Genomic DNA, 21,700 nt, shown 5'->3' on the forward strand with positions numbered 1-21,700 from the left:
AGCGGTGTGTGTTTAAAGCTTATGTTGTCAATTTACAATCCGGTAAGCAGGTATGTGTTTCTTGTGTCCAAACTTGAAATTTCGTTTAACTGGAATAACTGCATTGTTGTTTATTAGGATAATAAAACAAACATATTTTACACACTTGCATCAACTATTCAAATGAAGGGAGATAAGTCGAGCTCATGTACCATTGTAATCCTGTCTGACACGCACATTCCTAATTGACACAAAACAAGATTCATTTCCAAAATATAGGTATTGATTGACTGTTGTTTTTATGTATAAGGGACTGAATAACGTATTCATATACAATAGTAACAAAACACCTTACAATATGTGATGAACCGATTTCATTACGCCGTAATCGTTGTATATACGTCAAATTATGTATTTTGTACGTTCACATTTATGTTCACACTGAATAAATACTTACATTTTCCTTAATTTATCAACTTTTATTTGTTATAAAAACTGTATAGACATTTTAATCGATAACTGGTGTTTTATGGAATATTTGGAATGACAATAAACGCTATGTTATCAAGTGTTTAGCTTTATGACATACGTATCATGTCATTATCTTCCGAGAAGACACTTTTCTATCAATTCTCGGCGATAATTTAAAAGCAAAATTACTGTTGGAACAGTCATACTTACCTGTGCTGGGATAACCGTGGTCAACTGGGCGGTGTCCCTAGGGTGAGGTCTGACCATTGCACTACGGTCAGACTGGCCCCTGCGGTCCCTAATGATGATGCGGGCACGTAATTTGTAAGTGCAGGGATCTGCGTTAGCGCTCATCCCTGACAAAATCAAATTTCAAATATTAGTCTATCTTAGCCTTAATAGAAACCAAGCTAATGTTTCCATTGACCACAGTGTTAACGTTTTAGAACGTACTATAAGAACTGTTAAATCAATTCAATAATCGTGTGATATATAACTAACAAAATTAATGGAAGTCCTTCAGCCCAAACTCCCACCAGGGCAGCCATTTTGAAATATGGTGCATTATACACTGACATATACTGAAATTCTAATATTTTCAGCATTTTATTTCAAAATTGATATTTTGAAGGTAAATTTCACACTGGATTTCTAAATTCATATCACTGATATTTTGGAACTAAATACCGTGTCAGGAAATATTTTCAGTAAAAAACTACTTTGAAATTCATTATAAAACCGGCCAACCAATGGCCCGGACGAAATTCTATCCGGGGCTCAATCTTCTACACACGGGCTATTTCGAAAGTATTTTTTTATTATTTACTTGCTTGTTCCGTATTACGCTTTGTTTATAAAACGGGCTTTTGCCCAAACAACCAAAAACATGAATTTATCTATACATTTTACAATAAACATCAAATCTGTCCAAACTGGAACACATATCGGATGAAAGAAGAATATTTAGAATATTATCCACGAAAATAGTCATTTTCAATATATTATATCATGTTTAATATTCACACAAGGAATACTTCTTTTTAACAATACACGTAGTTTTAATTATATTCATGACATGGAGAAAACCTAATGATAGAAATAAAAACTCAACTTAACCTGGACCGTGACAAACGCTAACATTGTCGTCTATGGAAAAGCATTTGGTTTTTCGTGCTGTTCAGTATCTAACATTCGTATTTGATTTTGTCAGAGATGAGCGCGAACGCAGATCCCCACACCAAGAAATTACGTGCCCGACCTCTGTCGCAGGGGTCAATCTGTCCGCTGTGCAATGGACAGACCTCACTCTGAGGAAACCGCCATTTTGACCACGGTTATCCCTACACCAGGTAAGTATGACATTGAAAGCAATCCATTTAGTTTTAAACAGTTTTTAGACGAATATTTGAAATGACTAACTGAAAACACTATACAAATATATCTTATTTGGTGTAACTTAATATCAGAGTGTTATGTTTAGATGTCTAACGAGTGAAGAATAAGCCTTTTCGTATATTGATTTCTTTAAGTGGTATTCATTCGAAAATTCAAAAGCGATAAAAACGTAATCTGAATGTATTAATATTGGAATAGATATGAAAAAGACGCACCCTATACATCAACTGACGTTTATTGTACGTTTTCCGATAGAATTATGTAGCGGTGTGTTTAAAACTTATGTTGTCAATTTACAAACTGGTAAGCAGGTATGTGTTTCTTGTGTCCAAACTTGAAATTTCGCTTAACTGAAACAACTGCATTGTTCTTTATTAGGATAATAAAACAAACATATTTTACACACTTGCATCAACTATTCAAATGAAGGGAGATAAGTCGAGCTCATGTACCATTGTAATCCTGTCTGACACGCACATTCCTAATTGACACAAAACAAGATTCATTTCCAAAATATAGGTGTTGATTGACTGTTGTTTTTATGTATAAGGGAGTGAATAACGTATACATATACCGTAGTTACAAAACACCTTACAATGTGTGATGAACCGATTTCATTACGCCGTAATCGTTGTATATACGTCAAATTATGTATGTTGTACGTTCACATTTCTGTTAACACTGAATAAATACTTACATTTTCCTTAATTCATCAACTTTTATTTGTTACAAAATCTTTATAGATATTTTAATCGATAACTGGTGTTTTATGGGATATTCGAAATGACAGTAAACGCTATGTTATCAGATGTTTAGCTATATAACATACTTATCATCTCTTAATTTTTTCAGGTGACACTATTAATCAATTCTCGGCGATAATTTAAAAGTAAAATTATTGTTTGAACAGTCATACTTACCTGTGCTGGAATAACCGTGGTCAAAAGGACGGTGTCCCCAGAATGAGGTCTAACCATTGCACTACGGTCAGACTGGCCCCTGCGGTCCCTAATGGAGATGCGGGCACGTAATTTGTTAGTGTAGGGATCTGCGTTCGCGCTCATCCATGACAAAATCAAATTTCAAATACGTATTTGTCTATCTTAGCCTTTATAGATACCAACCTTATGTTTTTATTGGCCACAATGTTAACCATTAAGAATGTACTATATAAGAACTGCTTAATCAATCCAGTGATCTCTAACTAACAAACGAAAGTATTCAGCTCAAACTCCCACCAGAGCAGCCATTTTGAGATAAGGTGCATTATACAATGATAAATACTGAATTAATAAAATGGTTTTTGAAAAAAAAAATCGACCATTTACACTTTTTCTCACCCCCCCCCCCCTTTCCTAATTTGTTCGTTCAATGTTGCATTTGAAACCGTTAAAAGATTTTTCTTTTCTTCCAGAGTTTTGTTTTGTAGACTATCCAATCATGTAGCACCGTAGTTGAGAAACATTTTTTCTGCAATTGATATGACCTTTTTTTCTGAATTTGTACCACTTTCCCAAGGTTCTTGTTTGTTCCGGCAAATAAAAATATCTTTGGTTTCAACTTTGTTTACATCCCGATCTTCTTAGTTTATCACAATTACATATGTATAAGTTAATGCATGCACAATATGTTTTATTTGATTAGTCCTAACGGGGTATAGTTAACTCGTACCCAGTCCAACTCATACCCACCAACCCGTACCAAAAATTGGCGATGGCGTACCCAGAAAATTTAGCTAAGTCGCATCCATGCTTGGCTAACCCGTACCTATCATTTTGGTGTATTATACATGTAATAAATAATGGGTACGGGATTGCTTTAATTCGTCCTAAAATACCTATTTTGTTCAATAATATTAAATGGAAAAAATTATCATATATGAATTGAAATGAAACAAAAAATCAGAATTGACGAAATAATGATTAAAAACACGGAGAAAAATAGAGCGGAAAATAATTGCTTCCCCTATTGGGATTCGAACTTATACTTTGGATGTAAATCACAACATGAATCGGATTTCCGGTTTGTACTTTTTACGCATGCGCATTGGAAATTGTGAACGTGTACCTACTTCCGGCCATCACCGGCGACTAAGAAGAGCTAGTGAAAGAAAAACCTCCAAAATGCATATGTTAAGGCGAGACAAGAAAGAGGAAGAAGATGGTAAGAATAGGAAAATAACTTAAACATTAGAATACATCAGTAAAATGTATCGATTGCCGCCAATATGAACTTGCGATGCCTAGAGGCTAGAGCTAGCATGATTCAACAGTGTTCAATGGCGATCGCGACGACATTTCAGATTCGTGTAAAGCAATGGTTTAATATGAATTTAAGGCAAAGCCTCAGAAGAGCGCAGCTACATGTAAAAGATTATAACATCATAACTTTATATTGTCTATATTTTTCTATGAGATTAACAATGGAATATTTCACTGACAAAAAAAATACTATCGATAGTTAGAAAGAATTCAAAACAATCCAAATGGAATAGTTCAATATACACGTACTTCAATCTTGTTTTTATCAGATGCAGAGAAAACTTGGCAACATGCCATGCTATCAAAAATACGCGCGAATCTGTGCCGTCATCTTTGGCGTCAGGTTTTGTGACGTCATTGCTGACAGTGCCGTGCGCTTGAGAACATACACAGTACATATTGGACAACTACATTTATTGCGTTGTTCTTGTACATGTGTAAATTAAAACTACTTACAGTAATTTTAAAGCGTATACTGATAACACATTTAGTCTAGTACAGAAATTTCAAATCTCGTGCTGATAACGAGAATTAAAACATGGCTGCCTACATGGAGGCGCGAGACCTTTCCCGCGGGACACAATTTCAAAGTCCAAGGGGTACTGGAGTGTATTGGAATCTATATGCTCACACACGTGTTATGGTTAGTAGAGCTTCGCTCTACGCGGCCTTCGGCCGCGCAGAGAGCTGCGCTCTTATTAACACAAGAACCCAATAGTTCACGGACATACACACTTAACTAAACATATTTCAAATATTGTACTTTTATTTGCAGGTGGTGGAAATCCATTCCATAACATAGAAAAGAGCTCTGTTTTGCAAGAGGTATGTTACAATAAAAACATAGATATCTTTTTATGAATATTGATATATGGAACGTGTTGTATTTTTCAACAAAAATAACATTTTATTAGTTAAAATATTGTATATAGATGGGTATTTGGAATCAAATCATGACACCAATAAACCTACAAACAACAAATATATAAGTACATTGTACTTGATCAGGTTGGGCACAACCCTGTGTAGCAGGTTTTAATTGTATGGTGTACATAGTGATATTAAAAGGTCAGCTTCAGTCAAGGGGCATTTCCCTTTAGCTCATTCGAAAGAGCGGCAGACCAGTAAATCCGGGGTTTTGGGATCTATACTACATCTATATGCTATCTAATGTAATTTAAATCTAATCAGACGGTACAAACAACCAGGTTTAACCGGCAAAAAGTACCGGGTACCGCCTGATATTGAAATCCCTGCACAGGTAAAACTCATACTGATGAATATGCACTGTAATCAATGGACAACACCTAGATTGTCATCTTACAACAAAGCAAGAAAATAGAATTTAATAGTCTAGCTAGTTCATGCACAGAAACATAGAGTCTTAGATAAGTTGTAAGGCATTTCAAAACTTATGACGCCCTTTTTTGATAACAATTTCTAAAACAACATTATGTATTTTCCTTTCACGGAATTCCTCATTCGAGTAACTAAATGATTACTCAAATTGCATTGTTACTCAAATGGGAAACTGTTACCTATATTATAAATACATATCCCTGTCTATAATTCATTAATTATATAAACTTTCTTTGAAATATTCAACAATATGGTATGATGAAGTTATAGTGTTGTTGACTCACAGTTCATTTATATGTTTTTACAGATGGAATTTCTTATATAAATACTACAAATGTCATGTATTTTACATTAAATTCATTGCAGTTCATATTAAAACTATAACCATAACTTATCACTTCTAATTCATAATAATTTTTCATAATTGATAGTAATTGGATCTTGAGATGACCTTAATCAATTATTGATTGGAATCCTAAAAAAAATCTATGACTTTTTACAGGCCAGAACTTTCAATGAATCTCCCATAAATCCCAGGAAATGTGCCCACATTCTCACCAAGGTCCTATACCTGATCAACCAGGGAGAACAGATCGGATCAACAGAAGCCACCGAGGCTTTTTTTGCCATGACAAAACTTTTCCAAGCTAAAGATGTAAGCTTTGTTGTTGATTTTTAGATACAAATTTTATTTCTCTGTCCTTTGATAACTTATAATTTTTGAGGAAGGCAAGACTAATAAAAAGCTGGCTGTCCTATTGTTTTTCCTGCAGTAATGATGGCATTGCCATCATCAACATTTGCATTAAAATCCACCTTTGATAAAGTAAATCCAATTGAACCAAAACAATGTTAATTTAGTCTTTGCTTCAGTCAGTATACCTGTTATTCTTGTTTAAACTATTTCATGTGTAAAGTACTGAAGTTACTAGCAGTGTTGATAATTAAAAAGTATCTTTGGAACTAGACTAGCATTTTGAAAAAAATATATATATTTAGATACATTGTATATGTAATCTCCGTTGAATTTTGTAGGTAACGAAAAAAATATGATAAATGATATAAATATATTTTCACTGAACTATTAGAGATTGTAACACTAACAAATTTTATTTTGTCTTGTACAGCCAATCCTGCGACGCCTAGTGTACCTTGGAATCAAAGAAATGTCCAAGATTGCCCAGGATGTTATCATTGTTACTAGCAGGTATTTTAATTTGAATAAGATGTTAATTAAGCAGTAAATGAGATGAAGAAAATAGGATACCAGAATAATTTTATAAATATGGAGAAATAAGCTGTTTTCAGTACATTGTGTATTTTCAATTGAATTTTGATTGTTACAGCTGTTTTGCATATGGGGGTTCATTAAGCTTGTGGAAAAATAAAAAATAAATCTCTGGGGAGTCATTTTTTAGCATTGTTTGGAATCAATCAATTTCTTTAGAAAATTTGTTAGATAATGAATATTTAATGTTGACAGTTTGATGAAGGACATGACTGGAAGAGATGACCAGTTCAGAGGACCAGCCATCCGAGCCCTGTGTTCTATCACAGATGTAAGGTCAATTTCCTACAATAACAAACAGATATAAACCACATTTTAACATTTTCATTGAGAAAAAAATATGTCATGTAAAGAATTGTAACACATGAATGAATTTGAAATTGTTTAAAATAAATTGGTGATTAATTCAATGACTACTTAACTTTGTTTCCCAAAATAAGCATTATAATCATAAATATTAACTGATAAGGACTTGTTCTGATGTTTGTCATTTTGAATTTTCCTTGAAATGTTTCTTTTATTGCTTTTCAGACTACAATGTTACAAAGTATTGAGCGTTACATGAAGCAAGCTATAGTGGACAAAGTCACCGCCGTGTCCAGTGCTGCCCTTGTCTCATCTCTGGTCAGTTTAGAAGCTTATCCTTGGCCTATTCTGTATTTTTTATGACAGAGTTGTCTGCCCTTGTGTATAAGTAGTGATTGTTACCTCATGTTTTTGTGAGGGTACGGTAAACCTTCGGTTAGTTCGAACAAAATTAAATAAATATTGATGGACCAGTTCGAATTATCCGAAATTAAACTTCAGGAAAAAATCGTAAGTTCGAACTATCCGAGTTGAAATCGGTAAAAACCAATTTTGTACCGATGTACCTGGCATAAGCAATGTAAGGCAGAAAATCTATAGGGAAAGTATTTAGTTTCCTGAAGATATTATATACAACCATTTTCTCATGAACATGAGCATTTAATTGGTGAATTTATAATTAATTGCGTAGCAGAAGCCGCATGCATATGTGCATGTGGACAAGGCCCCAAACAGCACCGATCACGATCGCGGCCTATAATTTACATCGACGTCCGTTAACTGGGATAGAAACTTTATTTAAACCACAGAAAATTTAGTTAGAACTTTGTTATATTTCGTAACAAAGGTAAATTTATTTATTTACTGTTTTAGTTAAAGAAAATCCGGTTGCATCTACGAAACTGCTGTTGGAAATATTTGTTTACATTCATTTCGTAAAATTAGGTCACAAGCGTACTGTGACTGTCAGAATGTCCAAAACCCGATTGCATATTGTCTCCTTCTAAAATTACTTAACTAGTTTTAACCTGATGAAAAGCTACGTATCTATTGTTCAATTATCCAAACACGTGGATTGTTTTGGCTGGAGCTGAATATGTAATCACACTCACTTGCTGTGACCCAGCGGCTGGCTTTTGATGCTCGCTGTGACACCTCATAACTGGCCTATCCAAGCCAGCGTGAGGCACGTGTTTACAGGTAATTTAACACCTTGATTGGCTGATTAAAGATAGATTGAATGCATATTTTAATGTCGACTTAAACTGATATCTGTATCTAGATTGGACTTAACAAACATTGGCGATTTCTTCCACGTGTTTCCATCAGGTACAGCGAATTTAAATATAAGTTACATTGTCGGGGCCTAAGATTAAACATTTGGCCTTGCTGCTTTGTGTACAATATATCGGAATAAATAATTTTCATTTATGGCTTCAAATGTTCAATTTCTTATCTGTCGTATGGTCATTATAATGTTCATTTATACAATCTTTATTCCAAACATGAAAACTGTTGCAATATGCAAAATATATCGCCATTTTTATTATAGAGGGACCCCATTGCGCCGGTTTGCCGACAAAAATGGTACTTTTACGTTCATAATTTGACGTGTCCGAACTATCCGAAATAGGATTGATTATAAAAAGTCAGTGTTCGAACTATCACTAGCTAAAAAATTACCGTTTTTCTGGAAAAAATTGTGTGTTCGAACTATCCGGCGGCGGTTCGAATTAACCGGAGGTTTACCGTAATACATTTATCAGAAAAACTTCAGGTAATTTTTACTCGCATAATAAGGGTGTTACAATCAATACCTACCTGTAAGGACATATATCTCTGTAATACAGTAAAATAAATAGATTTATAGAGATAAATGTAATAATGCCATGGTACTTTGGTTACATTTCACTTAAATCCTCTAAGAATTAAATCAATGATTTTTAAAAGGTGAAGAAATAAAGATACTAGATTTCAAATTTTACTGCTGTTTGTTTTGTAGTAACCAACATGCATCAAATTTAATGTAAAATACAGAAACTGGAAAAAATTATGTTTTCCTTGCAATTATAAGGTTTTTTTGTGACTCTCTGCCTTATAGCATTTGAGTAAGTCGAGTCAGGATGTGACGAAGCGCTGGGTGAACGAGGCACAGGAAGCAGTGTCCAGTGATAACATTATGGTTCAGGTAAGCCTCGTAAACACCTTACTAGATAAATATCTGTCTTTTGATGTGAGTCAGTTTTCCAGTTGATATTTATCATCTTCATCTTCAGTTTTATATGAACTTACTGGTCAAATTTTCATGATGTCATATTAGTTGATGATATTTTAGTCTGTGGCGTAATTTTTTTTCTGCTAGTCATTTGGACTAGTAAACCTTAAAATTTTACAATTCTGACTTGTTAATCACTAGTCCAAATTAAATGTACAGTCGTTTAGGAATTTCACTTCAACACTTCAGTCATGATCAGGTTACGATTTTTGACCCAATTATAGTCTGAATGTGTTTTGGGCATTTGTAAGTGATGCATCCAGATTGAAAATGTGTTGAAAAATGCAATTGACCACTGCTCTTGTAAATGTAGTATTTTCTGACCCAAGATTACAATCTGAATGTGTTTGTGAATGCATCTTCTCACAAAATGATGCATCTGGACTGAAAACGTGTTGAAAAAATACAAATGACCACTGCTCTTGTAAATATAGTATTTTCTGATTTTAGTCGGGTTGGGAGTCACTAGTCCAATGGGACTAGTTCATTACAATTTGCACTTGTCCGGCTATAAAATTACTAGACATGGGCATCAGACTAGTGCTTAAAGTCGTAGACTGATATTTGCTCTTTAGATATACCTTTAGAGGACAATTGACATGTAATTAATACCTGTGTTTCTGATGACAGTACCACGCCCTCGGACTTTTGTATCACATCAGGAAATATGACAGACTGGCAGTCACTAAACTGGTCACAAAGTTCTCCAAACACTCACTCAAGTCACCCTACGCATATTGTTTACTGGTAAGTTATAATCTTAAGGTAATTTAATCAATCTTGTTTCCGTGTCAAAATGTACAGAAATTATTTAGAATCTTGTATCTCTGTATTATGGTATAAAACATCGAAAACATTGACAAAATAAATTTCTAGTTTCAGATTTTAGCATTTATATCTTGTATTGTATTACAGATCAGAATTGCAAGTAAACTCATGGAAGAGGAAGGGGTAGGGTAAGTGTGAAATTCTGAACGAAGAATTATAGTAATTAATAGAACTTTATTAGTCATTATCATATTAATTTGTTCATTTTGTTCTGGATGACTTTAATACGTATTACCAATGAGTTGTCAAAACTATTTATGACAAGTAAAACAAAGGAAGATGGTTTGATATACATTTCTGCTGATTTATAAATTAGTAAGATAAACAAGCAAGGAAATATTTGATGTAATTAGCATTACTTAATAATCACCATAAAATAACAACTGTTACCAGCTCTGATATGACCATTGTTAACTCCTGTAGAACTGACAGTCCTATGTTTGACTTCATTGAGAACTGCCTGCGACACAAGAGTGAGATTGTCATCTACGAGGCTGCCCACGCTATAGTAAACCTAAAGAACACATCAGCTAAGGAGCTGGCCTCCGCTGTACCAGTTCTCCAACTGTTCTGTAGCTCAGCTAAACCCACACTGAGGTTCGCTGCCATCAGGACACTCAACAAGGTCTGTAGTCACTGTTATCCTTATCCTTAATTGTGGGAAGTTGATTGTCTTAAGTTGCTTTATATAAATTATAAATGCAATGAAAATGTTTTACTTTCTTCAAACAAGCATTAATAATAGAATAAATTTTTTTAGATAGTCCCATTGAACTAGATTACTAGATTTCCAATATTCATCAGTATGAAAGCAAGACATAGTGTGTATTTAGGTTTTAATGTATATTAAGTAACTATATCTCAGTATTTTGTTCACTAACCTGTTTACAATCTATTGTTGTTATCAGGTTGCCATGGTATCATGTTTATGATTTGATATTGTTATCAGGTTGCTATGAAACACCCAGCAGCAGTGACAGCATGTAACCTGGAGTTAGAGAATCTGATCACAGACTCCAACCGTAGTATAGCTACACTGGCCATTACAACACTTCTAAAGGTAAAATGTCTAACTATCATATCACAGACTCCAACCGTAGTATAGCTACATTGGCCATCACAACACTTCTAAAGGTAAAATATCTAACTATCATATCACAGACTCCAACCGTAGTATAGCTACATTGGCCATCACAACACTTCTAAAGGTAAAATATCTAACTATCATATCTCAGACTCCAACCGTAGTATAGCTAACTGGCCATTACAACACTTCTAAAGGTAAAATATCTAACTATCACATCACAGACTCCAACCGTAGTATAGCTACATTGGCCATCACAACACTTCTAAAGGTAAAATATCTAACTATCATATCACAGACTCCAACCGTAGTATAGCTACACTTGCCATCACAACACTTCTAAAGGTAAAATATCTAACTATCATATCTCAGACTCCATCAGTAGTATAGCTACACTTGCCATCACAATTCTGTTCCTCTCTCTGCAGACTGGAAGTGAAAGCAGCATTGATAGACTGATGAAGCAGATCTCCAGCTTCATGAGCGAAATCTCTGACGAATTTAAAATTGTTGTCATTCAAGCCATACAGTAAGTCTAGACTTCTCTACAATTTAATTAGTGGAAATAAAGATTGTGTGATTCCGGCAAAGTTCCAATTATTTACTTAAGAGTTGTTCTTAAAACATATTAAAACTACTGTTTTAGTATTGTTGTCAGTCTGTCATGTGTTGTAATTTATATGATTCTTCGGTTTTTAATAAAATATACTACTGACATATAATGTGTATGGATTTCATTAAGTTTTCAATATATTTACATGATTATTTTATTAATAGGTCCTTATGCCAGAAGTTCCCCCGAAAGCATCCAGTTTTGATGAATTTCCTGTCATCTGTGCTGAGGGATGAGGTATAATTTCCATTTGACTATCATTTTTTTTCATCCTTTGGATTTTATTCCAATTTCAATATACAAACAAAGAATTGGGGTAACCTTATCAGTTTAATTAACCACTGTTTCCAGTGGTTTTAATTACAGTGAAACCTGTCTAATTTAACATTTGACTTTTCCGACATTCTGTCAAATCTGACGCTTCCCATGAATAACAATACCCTACTTTCACAACACCATGTCTAATCTGACCAAACAAAAAGTTACTCCCTCATAGATTAGACAGGTTTATGACTTCTTCACTGATATGTTATCAGGGCGGTTTTGAGTACAAGAAAGCCATTGTAGAAAGCATCATTACCATCATTGAGGACAACCCAGAGGCTAAGGAAGCAGGTGAGTGGTGTTTTATTGTTTGTTCTTGATTGGGTATAAACAAGATATAATTAATGATTATGTTCATGTGAAAAAGATTACAAGGACACAAACCATTTGAAGCTGGCCCCAGTTTCACGCATATTCCTTTAAAGATGCTCCACCGCTGACAAATGGTATTTTTTCACAATCAAAAACAGGAGCAGATGATTAAGTATTTTTCTTCAGTTACAAAAGTTACTTACTTTACGCCCTTACTACCGTTAAAAAGTTTGAGCTTTTAATTTTAATTTAAGTTCAAAATATGAAAAATAATTGCATCCCGAAAAAATTCCGTGACACTATATCCTATATGGAATGAAATACTGATTGCGCATGCACCAAAGGCGAAATAAATTATCTTATATTATTTTTTGTTTTAATTAGGCATATATATACACGATTAAACACCAATTATTGTTCAAATGAAGAATATCATTTATGCTCTGTTGACGGTGGAGCATCTTTAAGAAAATTCCTTATTACAACTTAAAATTATCCATAGAGAATACATTACAGAAGTCACGTTATAATTTTTTCCTGTTAGAGCGCTGACTGTTTGTTGAAATTTTCCTTTTTAACTTATAGTAATGAAAACCTGTATAATCTATAAATCTGGCAGTACAAGCCAAATATACTGCCACAGTGACATTCAGTGTAGACAAGTTACTCTGTAGTACAGCTTTAGATCACAATGTTGTATGTATCTAAGCTTCTAACAACAACCTACGACACATGTATTTTTGTTGTCAGGTCTTGCTCATCTTTGTGAGTTTATTGAGGACTGTGAGCACACCGTTCTGGCTACAAAGATCCTACATCTGCTGGGGAGAGAGGGGCCACGTACCCCCACCCCCTCAAAGTACATCCGCTTCATCTACAACAGGGTCATCCTGGAAAATGCTGCTGTCCGTGCAGGTAAGTCTTGGACTATTACATTTGTTACTATGTTGATTCAGAGGATGAAGATTTCATTAATTTTCCAAGAATGTATCATTCCATTGTTCCGTTTTTGATAGTATTGTTCCTTTTTTGATAGTTTTGATAACTGTATTTAAGACAGTTCTCATAATACATAACTTTATAAATTTTAAAAAAAAACTAGAGTAACTAAATTGATATCAGAAGGTCCTGCAAAATTGTCAAAAATTGTTTGTATCTTAAGTATTTAAATAAAAATTTACAAAGTAGGACCCTGTTGCATTATTCGATTATGGAAGTTTTAATTAGAATTCTATTCTGACCATGTGTGTTGTTTACAGCCACTGTGACGGCCCTGGCTAAGTTTGGTGCCCACTGTGAGGAACTCCTGCCTAGCTGTATTGTACTTCTCGAGAGGTAATGTCATACCACTGTATATCATGTATATAGGCCTCTCAGTGATTGATAAGTCATCTAAACATTTTGGCCTTTTTGATTCATGTGACCTTGAATGGCACAGAAAGATTTTTTATTTAAAACGCTTCTATTAATAGATGTTCTCTGATATTATCGGAACATCCCACGTAGGCATTTAAGGCACTTTGAAATGTTTATTTTCACTAGGAAAAAATGATATTCAATATTCCAACATTTTTACTTTAAATATTCGAAAGCAAAATCATATTATTGATACTTTAAATATTCGAAAGCAAAATCATATTATTTTAACACTTGATTTATCTTGATACATGTTAATTGTATTGTACAGGTGTTTGTTGGACACGGATGATGAAGTAAGAGACAGAGCCACATTCTATGTACAAACCCTCAAACAACAACAGAAATCACTCAAATCTACCTATATCCTCAATGGTATGTATACTTGATACTATACTCTTTGTTTGAATATCTTGAGATGCCTGTTTTTATTAGCCCACCATCATCAAGGGATCTTTTTGAAATTTCATATGTAGGTTCCCCCTAGGGCCTTAGTTGTGCATATTGCATTTTGTGAGCGATAGGTCAACAAAATGGCCGACAGGCGGCCATCTTGGATCTTGATAGTTAAAGTTTGTTACCGCTATTTCGCAGAAAGTACTGAAGGGATTTCTCTCAAATTTCATATGTAGGTTCCCCTAGGACCCTAGTTGTGCATATTTCATTTTGGGACCAATCGGTCAACAAAATGGCTGACTAGTGGCCATCTTGGATTTTGATAGTTAAAGATTGTTATCGTTATTTCTCAGAAACAACTGAAGGGATCATTCTCAAATTTCACATGTATGTTCCCCGGGGGCCCTAGTTGTGCATTTTGCATTTTGGGACTTATTGGTCAACAAGATGGTCACCTGGCAGCCATCTTTGATTTTGATAGTGAGAGTTTGTTATTGCTATTTCTCAGAAAGTACTTAAGGGATCTGTCTCAAATTTCATATGTAGGTTCCCCTAGGGCCCTAGTTTTGCATATTGCATTTGGTTACTGATTGGTCAACAAGATTGCCGACCGACCGCCATCTTGGATTTTGATAGTTATCGCTATTTGTCAGAAATTGAAGTAGGGATATCTCTCAAATTTCATGTGTAGGTTCCCCTTGGGCCCTAGTTGTGCATAGACCTTTGGGACTGATCGGCCAACTGGCAGCCATCTTGGATTTCACCGCTGTTTCTTAGAAAGTAATGAAGCGATCTGTCTTAAAAACAGATGTAGTATGTTTGAAAAAGTTTGAAAAGTTCCATTGTCAGGCATAGATCATTCTTTAGTGGGCACCAAGATCCCTCTGGGATCTTTTGATTCTTTCTTATCCTCTAAATTGAAGTCAGAGTACATACTAACGAATTAATTTCAAATAGCAAAATACAAGTACAAATTACATTTGCTGATGATGAATTTGTAAAAATGAAGACTTTTTATCTAAACTTATGTGATATCTAGGTATTAATACGAAAGTGTGTATTACAGGTTTACAGGTGTCAGTGGTAGGACTAGAGCGAGCTCTGCACCACTACACAATGGAGCCGTCTGAGACTCCGTTTGATGTTAAATCAGTACCCCTGGAGACTGCACCACTCACAGACACTAAACCAGGTAAGCACAGACATTTCAGATAAAAAAATGATAAATAACAGTGTTAATAACCTTATCATGTACACATTATTCAGATAATTTTGTGACTTTTACTTCACAACCAAGATTTTTGATAAACGGGTTGTCTCTCATTTTAATACACAAATTTCTATATTTCTTACATTTACAAAGGATATTTCTGAGGAGAAATGTAATAAGTCTTTTTCATGAACATTTTATATATACAGTTAGGGAACCAGGAGAATCTGGAGCACCGAAGGCGGAGAAGGTGGCTGCCTCTCGACAGGATATCTACGCAGAACAGTTGGCAGCTATCCCCGAGTTTGCCAACCTGGGTAACCTGTTCAAGTCCTCGTCACTTCCTGTACAGCTCACAGAGTCAGAGACAGAATACGTCGTACAGTGTGTCAAACACACTTTTAGTCACTACATGGTGTTTCAGGTGAGGACGAAAGTATATTAAATATTAAAGACAATAAAAGATTGTGCTCAAAACTGCAAACATTTGCTTATACCTAAGGCCAAATAAAAAAATCTATTCTTGTTTCTGGTAACATCCTTTAAAAATGAAGGGTCAGTAGGTAGGGATTGTTTTTTATTATTATTTAAATATTTTCTTCTTCATTCCAGTTTCTTGCAGTGAAAAAACTGAAATAGACTTTATTCAATCTTATATAAACCATGGAGTTGATTCCCAGGAGATTATTGGTGTCTTAAATTTAAAGAATTTGTACCAAAATTCCTGATTTCGTGCAAAACCAAACAAAATTTAGGTTGTTATTTGTTTTTGAGTAGGCACTGATTTTATAGGATCAGTCAGGTTACTGGAAACACCAAAAAAACTTTGTATGGCCTAATGATTATACATATTTGTAATACAGTTTACTTGTCAAACCAGTCCTTGTCTAATCCAAATCCCAACTTAATTATACGGCATATTCCTTTTTATTACTGTAAATATACTTATTTTAGCTGTAGTTTTTATTTAAGTCTTCTAAAGTGCTTATTCGTGTTAATAGTGCTAAATATTGTTAAAGGATTACTGGGTATTTCTTGTATTGAACCGCGGAATTGCTCCAATTCATATCCACACTTATAAATTTACCATGTATACAGTATATTATTTAAAAACTGTATATTGTAGTACCTATCTATACTGGCTAAAGTGTTGGTCCTGGTGACATCTGGTTTAGACAAAAGTTATTGGTAAAATAAATTTCAAGAGTTTTATAAGCAACATCTCTTCTTCCATTTCAGTTTGACTGTAGCAACACTCTGAATGACCAGATTCTAGAGAACGTCACGGTACAAATGGAGCCAGCGGACGGGTTTGAGGTGTTGAAGTTTGTACCTTGTGTTAGCTTACCCTATAATAAACCTGGCACGACGTATACTCTGGTCCACCTACCAGACGATCCAACTCTAGGTAACTATAGCAATGGTTTTATCTATTATTTTAAAACAGTTTACACGATATTAACAGTTACTACTGTCGAATTATGGAAGTCAGGTAATAAATTGATGTCATTTCAAGCATATCATTTCTTTCTTTATAGTCAATTATAATAAAAAGTAACATGAATAGTTAACTATGATAAAAAAGTAACATGAATAGTTAATTATAATAAAAAAGTAACATATATAGTTAATATAATGAAAAGTAACATGAATAGTTGGCTTTTTCTTTGCATTAGTCTGTATAAGCATTTAGCTGTACCTTGGAATCCCTCATCATGTTATGGTTATTTCCTATTGCCTTTTTCGTCAAACTCTGACATTAAACTAGGCCACGAAGTGTTTACTCATCATATAATGATTATTTTGTATTGCCTATTTCAGTAACAGGAACATTTAGCTGTACCCTAAAGTTTATAGTAAAAGACTGTGATCCTAATACGGGGAGAACCTGATGATGAAGGATATGAGGACGAATATGTGGTAAGTGGCTTGTGTCAACCTGATACCATTATATTGTACTGGTAACATTATAAACTATCTCAAAGTATTGTTAAGAAACTATTCATTTTCGGTGTTTCAAAAATTATAAACTTGTATTATTTCAGTATATTCATTATTATACAAAAACTTTTCAGAGTGTTTTTCTTTTGTTTGGAACTTGTAATAGTTAAGCATATGGTTTATAACTTTTTGTCCTTGTACAGCTCGAGGATGTTGAAGTTTCTGTGGCTGACCATGTGGTTATAACTTTTTGTCCTTGTGCAGCTCGAGGATGTTGAAGTTTCGGTGGCTGAACATGTGATTTATAACTTTTTGTCCTTGTACAATTCGAGGATGTTGAAGTTTCTGTGGCTGACCATGTGGTTTATAATTTTTGTCCTTGTAAAGCTCAAGGATGTTGAAGTTCAGCCTATGGATTATAACTTTTTGTCCTTGTACAGCTCGAGGATGTTGAAGTTTCGGTGGCTGACCATGTGGTTTATAATTTTTTGTCCTTGTAAAGCTCAAGGATGTTGAAGTTCAGCCTATGGTTTATAACTTTATGTCCTTGTACAGCTCAAGGATGTTGAAGTTCAGCCTATGGTTTATAACTTTTTGTCCTTGTACAGCTCAAGGATGTTGAAGTTTCTGGCTGACCATGTGATTTATAACTTTTTGTCCTTGTACAGCTTGAGGATGTTGAAGTTTCGGTGGCTGACCATGTGATTTATAACTTTTTGTCCTTGTACAGCTCGAAGATGTTGAAGTTTTGGTGGCTGACCATGTGGTTTATAATTTTTGTCCTTGTCAGCTGGAGGATGTTGAAGTTTCGGTGGCTGACCATGTGATTTATAGCTTTTTGTCCTTGTAAAGCTCAAGCTCAGAGGTGTTGAAGTTCAGCCTATGGTTTATAACTTTTTGTCCTTGTACAGCTCGAGGATGTTGAAGTTCAGCCTATGGTTTATAACTTTTTGTCCTTGTACAGCTCAAGGATGTTGAAGTTTCTATGGCTGACCATGTGATTTATAACTTTTTGTCCTCGCACAGCTTGAGGATGTTGAAGTTTCGGTGGCTGACCATGTGATTTATAACTTTTTGTCCTTGTACAGCTCGAGGATATTGAAGTTTCGGTGGCTGACCATGTGATTTATTTGTCCTTGTACAGCTCGAGGATGTTGAAGTTCAGCATATGGTTTATAACTTTTCGTCCTTGTACAGCTCGAGGATGTTGAAGTTTCTGTGGTTGACCATGTGATTTATAACTTTTTGTCCTTGTACAATTCGAGGATGTTGAAGTTTCTGTGGCTGACCATGTGGTTTATAATTTTTGTCCTTGTACAGCTCGAGGGATGTTGAAGTTTCTGTGGCTGACCATGTGATTTATAACTTTTTTGTCCTTGTCCAGCTGGAGGATGTTGAAGTTTCGGTGGCTGACCGTGTGAGTTATAACTTTTTGTCCTTGTACAGCTCGAGGAAGTTGAAGTTTCGGTGGCTGACCGTGTGATTCATAACTTTTTGTCCTTGTACAGCTCGAGGATGTTGAAGTTTCGGTGGCTGACCATGTGATTTATAACTTTTTGTCCTTGTACAGCTCGAGGATGTTGAAGTTTCGGTGGCTGACCATGTGATTTATAACTTTTTGTCCATGTACAGCACGAGGATGTTGAAGTTCAGCCTATGGTTTATAACTTTTTGTCCTTGTACAGCTCGAGGAAGTTGAAGTTTCGGTGGCTGCCCATATTGTTTATAACTTTTTGTCCTTGTACAGCTCGAGGATGTTGAAATTTCTGTGGCTGACCATGTGATATATAACTTTTTGTCCTTGTACAGCTCGAGGATGTTGAAGTTTTGGTGGCTGACCATGTGATTTATAACTTTTTGTCCTTGAACAGCTCGAGGATGTTGAAGTTTCGGTGGCTGACCATGTCCAGCGAGTGATGAAGCCCAACTTTGGTGCATCTTGGGAGGAGGTAGGACCAGAGAATGAGCTCGAGGACACCTATGCCCTGTCTACCATGAAGACCCTCGAAGGTAAGAAAACGGTCACCTTCACAGAAAGGTTGGCAATATCAACAAGGTAAACTTGGACTAAACATTAATCATGTTCATACCTCAAGTATCAATTACAGTGTTTGTGCTGGTTGCTCCCTTAATGGGGTCCTTTTCAGATAAGTTTTAAAGGAAATGCAGCAAAAATATGGGATCCTTGCATTTTCTTTGCTTAAAAAGGGTATTAAATGTAGAACAAGTAAAAAAACACGGAAGTGGTTTGATGTTCGGTGGAGGTATGATACACATTTCATTTGACTTTGTATTGTTATTACAGAGGCTGTCCAGAACATCATCAAGTTTATGGGTATGCAGCCCTGTGAGCGATCAGACAAAGTACCTGAAGGAAAGTCATCTCACACATTATACCTAGCTGGGGTGTACAGAGGAGGACACGACGCCCTAGTGAGGGCCAAACTCGCGCTGTCAGATGCTGGCGTCACCATGCAGCTGACCGTGCGGTCAACAGACCCAGATGTGTCCGAAGTCATGGCTACAGCTATTGGTTAACGGGACTATGGCTCTCGGGTTTTTGGGCCACAGCCATTATGTTTCTGGATCTAAATATGTGGCCATTTTCCATCAGTTATAAAGACAATGACTATAACATTTTTATTGGTTGTTATCAGATATAGTCTGTCATGTTTTGATGGACTAAAAATATTCCTTTGGACATACTGCTTTGAGGACAGATTTTAAAATGAAGTAAAGATATATTAACAAAATATAACAAAGATACAATATCTGTATAAGGTGAAGTGAAAAAATTACTTTTCACACTTTAAATAAATTTTGATATCTCAAACAAATCTACTTGTTAGAGAGTATTTAATTTGATGATTCTTTTCTTTTAAATTTTGAAAATCAATAATGTAATTCAAATTTCTCAAAGTATTTTAAAAATGCTGTTTTGAGATGATTGTAAAAGTATCTATTTGAAGCATTATTTCTGTTTATTTCTACTGAAGTGGTATAGCTTTCCAAGTTTCAAAGTGTCTACATGTATAGTTGAATGTGCATGTTCATGTATACCAGGTAATTTATTAAATTAAATAATGATGAGATAAATTTACATTTAAGCGAAAAATAAATGGGGATAATTAAGAGTCTTTGTTTTCGTATTGTGTATGTAATCATTTATTGATTTATATGGAACTAGTGCCGAATCATAATAATTGCATTTTGCGACCAATCCGAAAGCAGCATGGCTGACAAGTTGCTATCTTTGTTTGTGGCATTTCAACTTTGCTGTCACCATTTCTTAGAAAACGCTGAAGGGATCTTCCTTTATACACAGCCATGGTGTACTTACAATAAAATTTGTGATGTCTGTGTACAATGTCACCATACCAGTATATATACATGTACCTAAACAATTCCATTTATCAACATCATAAAATCACTAGTTTTCTTGACCTTTACTATACTGCATTTGCTGCTTTATGTACTTTATACACAGGGCACATAAAATTTAACTTCCTTGCATGCAACCATACTGTACCTGCATACAATTTCACTGTACCTGCATACAACCTTCATACTACTTTATTGCATTGCAATTCTACTTCTATGTATCTACCTGCCTACAACCTCACTACATATCGGTAAATACATTAACATCCTCCCTATGCATTACTAGTAAAAGCAAACACTAGTTAAATTTGAGATTATTTCTCTGGATTGGATTGCGTCAATCATAGGCAACCAGGTTCATGTACAGTATATATGTAGCTTTATCGATGGAGTGTCTATATAGTGTTCGGAGGTCAAACTCCAGTCTGCCTGCTACATTTTCTCTCCTCTGTTGTTACAGTGATCACAAACAGTATCTTTTCATGAGTTACCAAATCATGCAGTACACCTATACAGCTTAGAAAGAGGTCATATTCGGTCACGTTTGACCCTCACGGCCGACCCAGTTGGGTCTCTGTCATTTACAAAATTGTTAAATAGTCGTGCTAATTATGCACATGAGGTTAACACAATGGAAGCTTAAGTCAATATCTATAAACAAATGAAAAGTGAATTGAAAACTTTTGTTTCATTTTATATCATTTTGTATCATAATATAATATCTATTATAAGCTTGTTCAAAATGTGTAATCAAACTTATATACCTATAATTTCAAAATTAAATAGGTGTCATTGTACCGTTTTCATATCGACAATAAACAAATTTATAAAACATGTTGCAAAAAATAAGGGAGGTAATAA

The 21,700-nt window shown here is 34.8% G+C and overlaps 1 protein-coding gene, 2 non-coding genes and 1 pseudogene across 3 annotated transcripts; 3 read left to right on the forward strand and 1 right to left on the reverse strand.

Moving 5' to 3' along the window:
* The first annotated feature begins 652 nt into the window (after positions 1 to 652).
* Positions 653 to 809, forward strand: LOC138305248 (U1 spliceosomal RNA). The gene has a single exon (XR_011205691.1). It is a non-coding gene; the product is annotated as a U1 spliceosomal RNA (small nuclear RNA).
* Positions 810 to 1,657: 848 nt separating this feature from the next.
* LOC138305244 (U1 spliceosomal RNA) lies at positions 1,658 to 1,807 on the reverse strand (annotated as a pseudogene).
* A 950-nt stretch (positions 1,808 to 2,757) lies between these two features.
* Positions 2,758 to 2,914, forward strand: LOC138305198 (U1 spliceosomal RNA). The gene has a single exon (XR_011205670.1). It is a non-coding gene; the product is annotated as a U1 spliceosomal RNA (small nuclear RNA).
* Positions 2,915 to 3,859: 945 nt separating this feature from the next.
* LOC138304893 (coatomer subunit gamma-2-like) lies at positions 3,860 to 20,592 on the forward strand. The gene is given in 24 exon segments (XM_069245258.1): positions 3,860 to 4,008; positions 4,882 to 4,931; positions 5,968 to 6,120; positions 6,593 to 6,672; positions 6,949 to 7,024; positions 7,285 to 7,377; positions 9,161 to 9,247; positions 9,965 to 10,081; positions 10,250 to 10,290; positions 10,586 to 10,787; positions 11,112 to 11,222; positions 11,675 to 11,775; positions 12,024 to 12,096; positions 12,396 to 12,474; positions 13,246 to 13,410; positions 13,755 to 13,830; positions 14,183 to 14,286; positions 15,374 to 15,499; positions 15,727 to 15,941; positions 16,757 to 16,925; positions 17,339 to 17,397; positions 17,399 to 17,437; positions 19,330 to 19,468; positions 19,764 to 20,592. Coding segments are annotated over 24 exon segments (2,712 nt in total). The 5' UTR covers positions 3,860 to 3,884; the 3' UTR covers positions 19,997 to 20,592.
* The last annotated feature ends 1,108 nt before the right edge of the window (positions 20,593 to 21,700 follow it).

The sequence above is a fragment of the Argopecten irradians genome, chromosome 12, assembly GCF_041381155.1.
Source record: "Argopecten irradians isolate NY chromosome 12, Ai_NY, whole genome shotgun sequence".
Classification (NCBI taxonomy): Eukaryota; Metazoa; Mollusca; class Bivalvia; order Pectinida; family Pectinidae; genus Argopecten; species Argopecten irradians.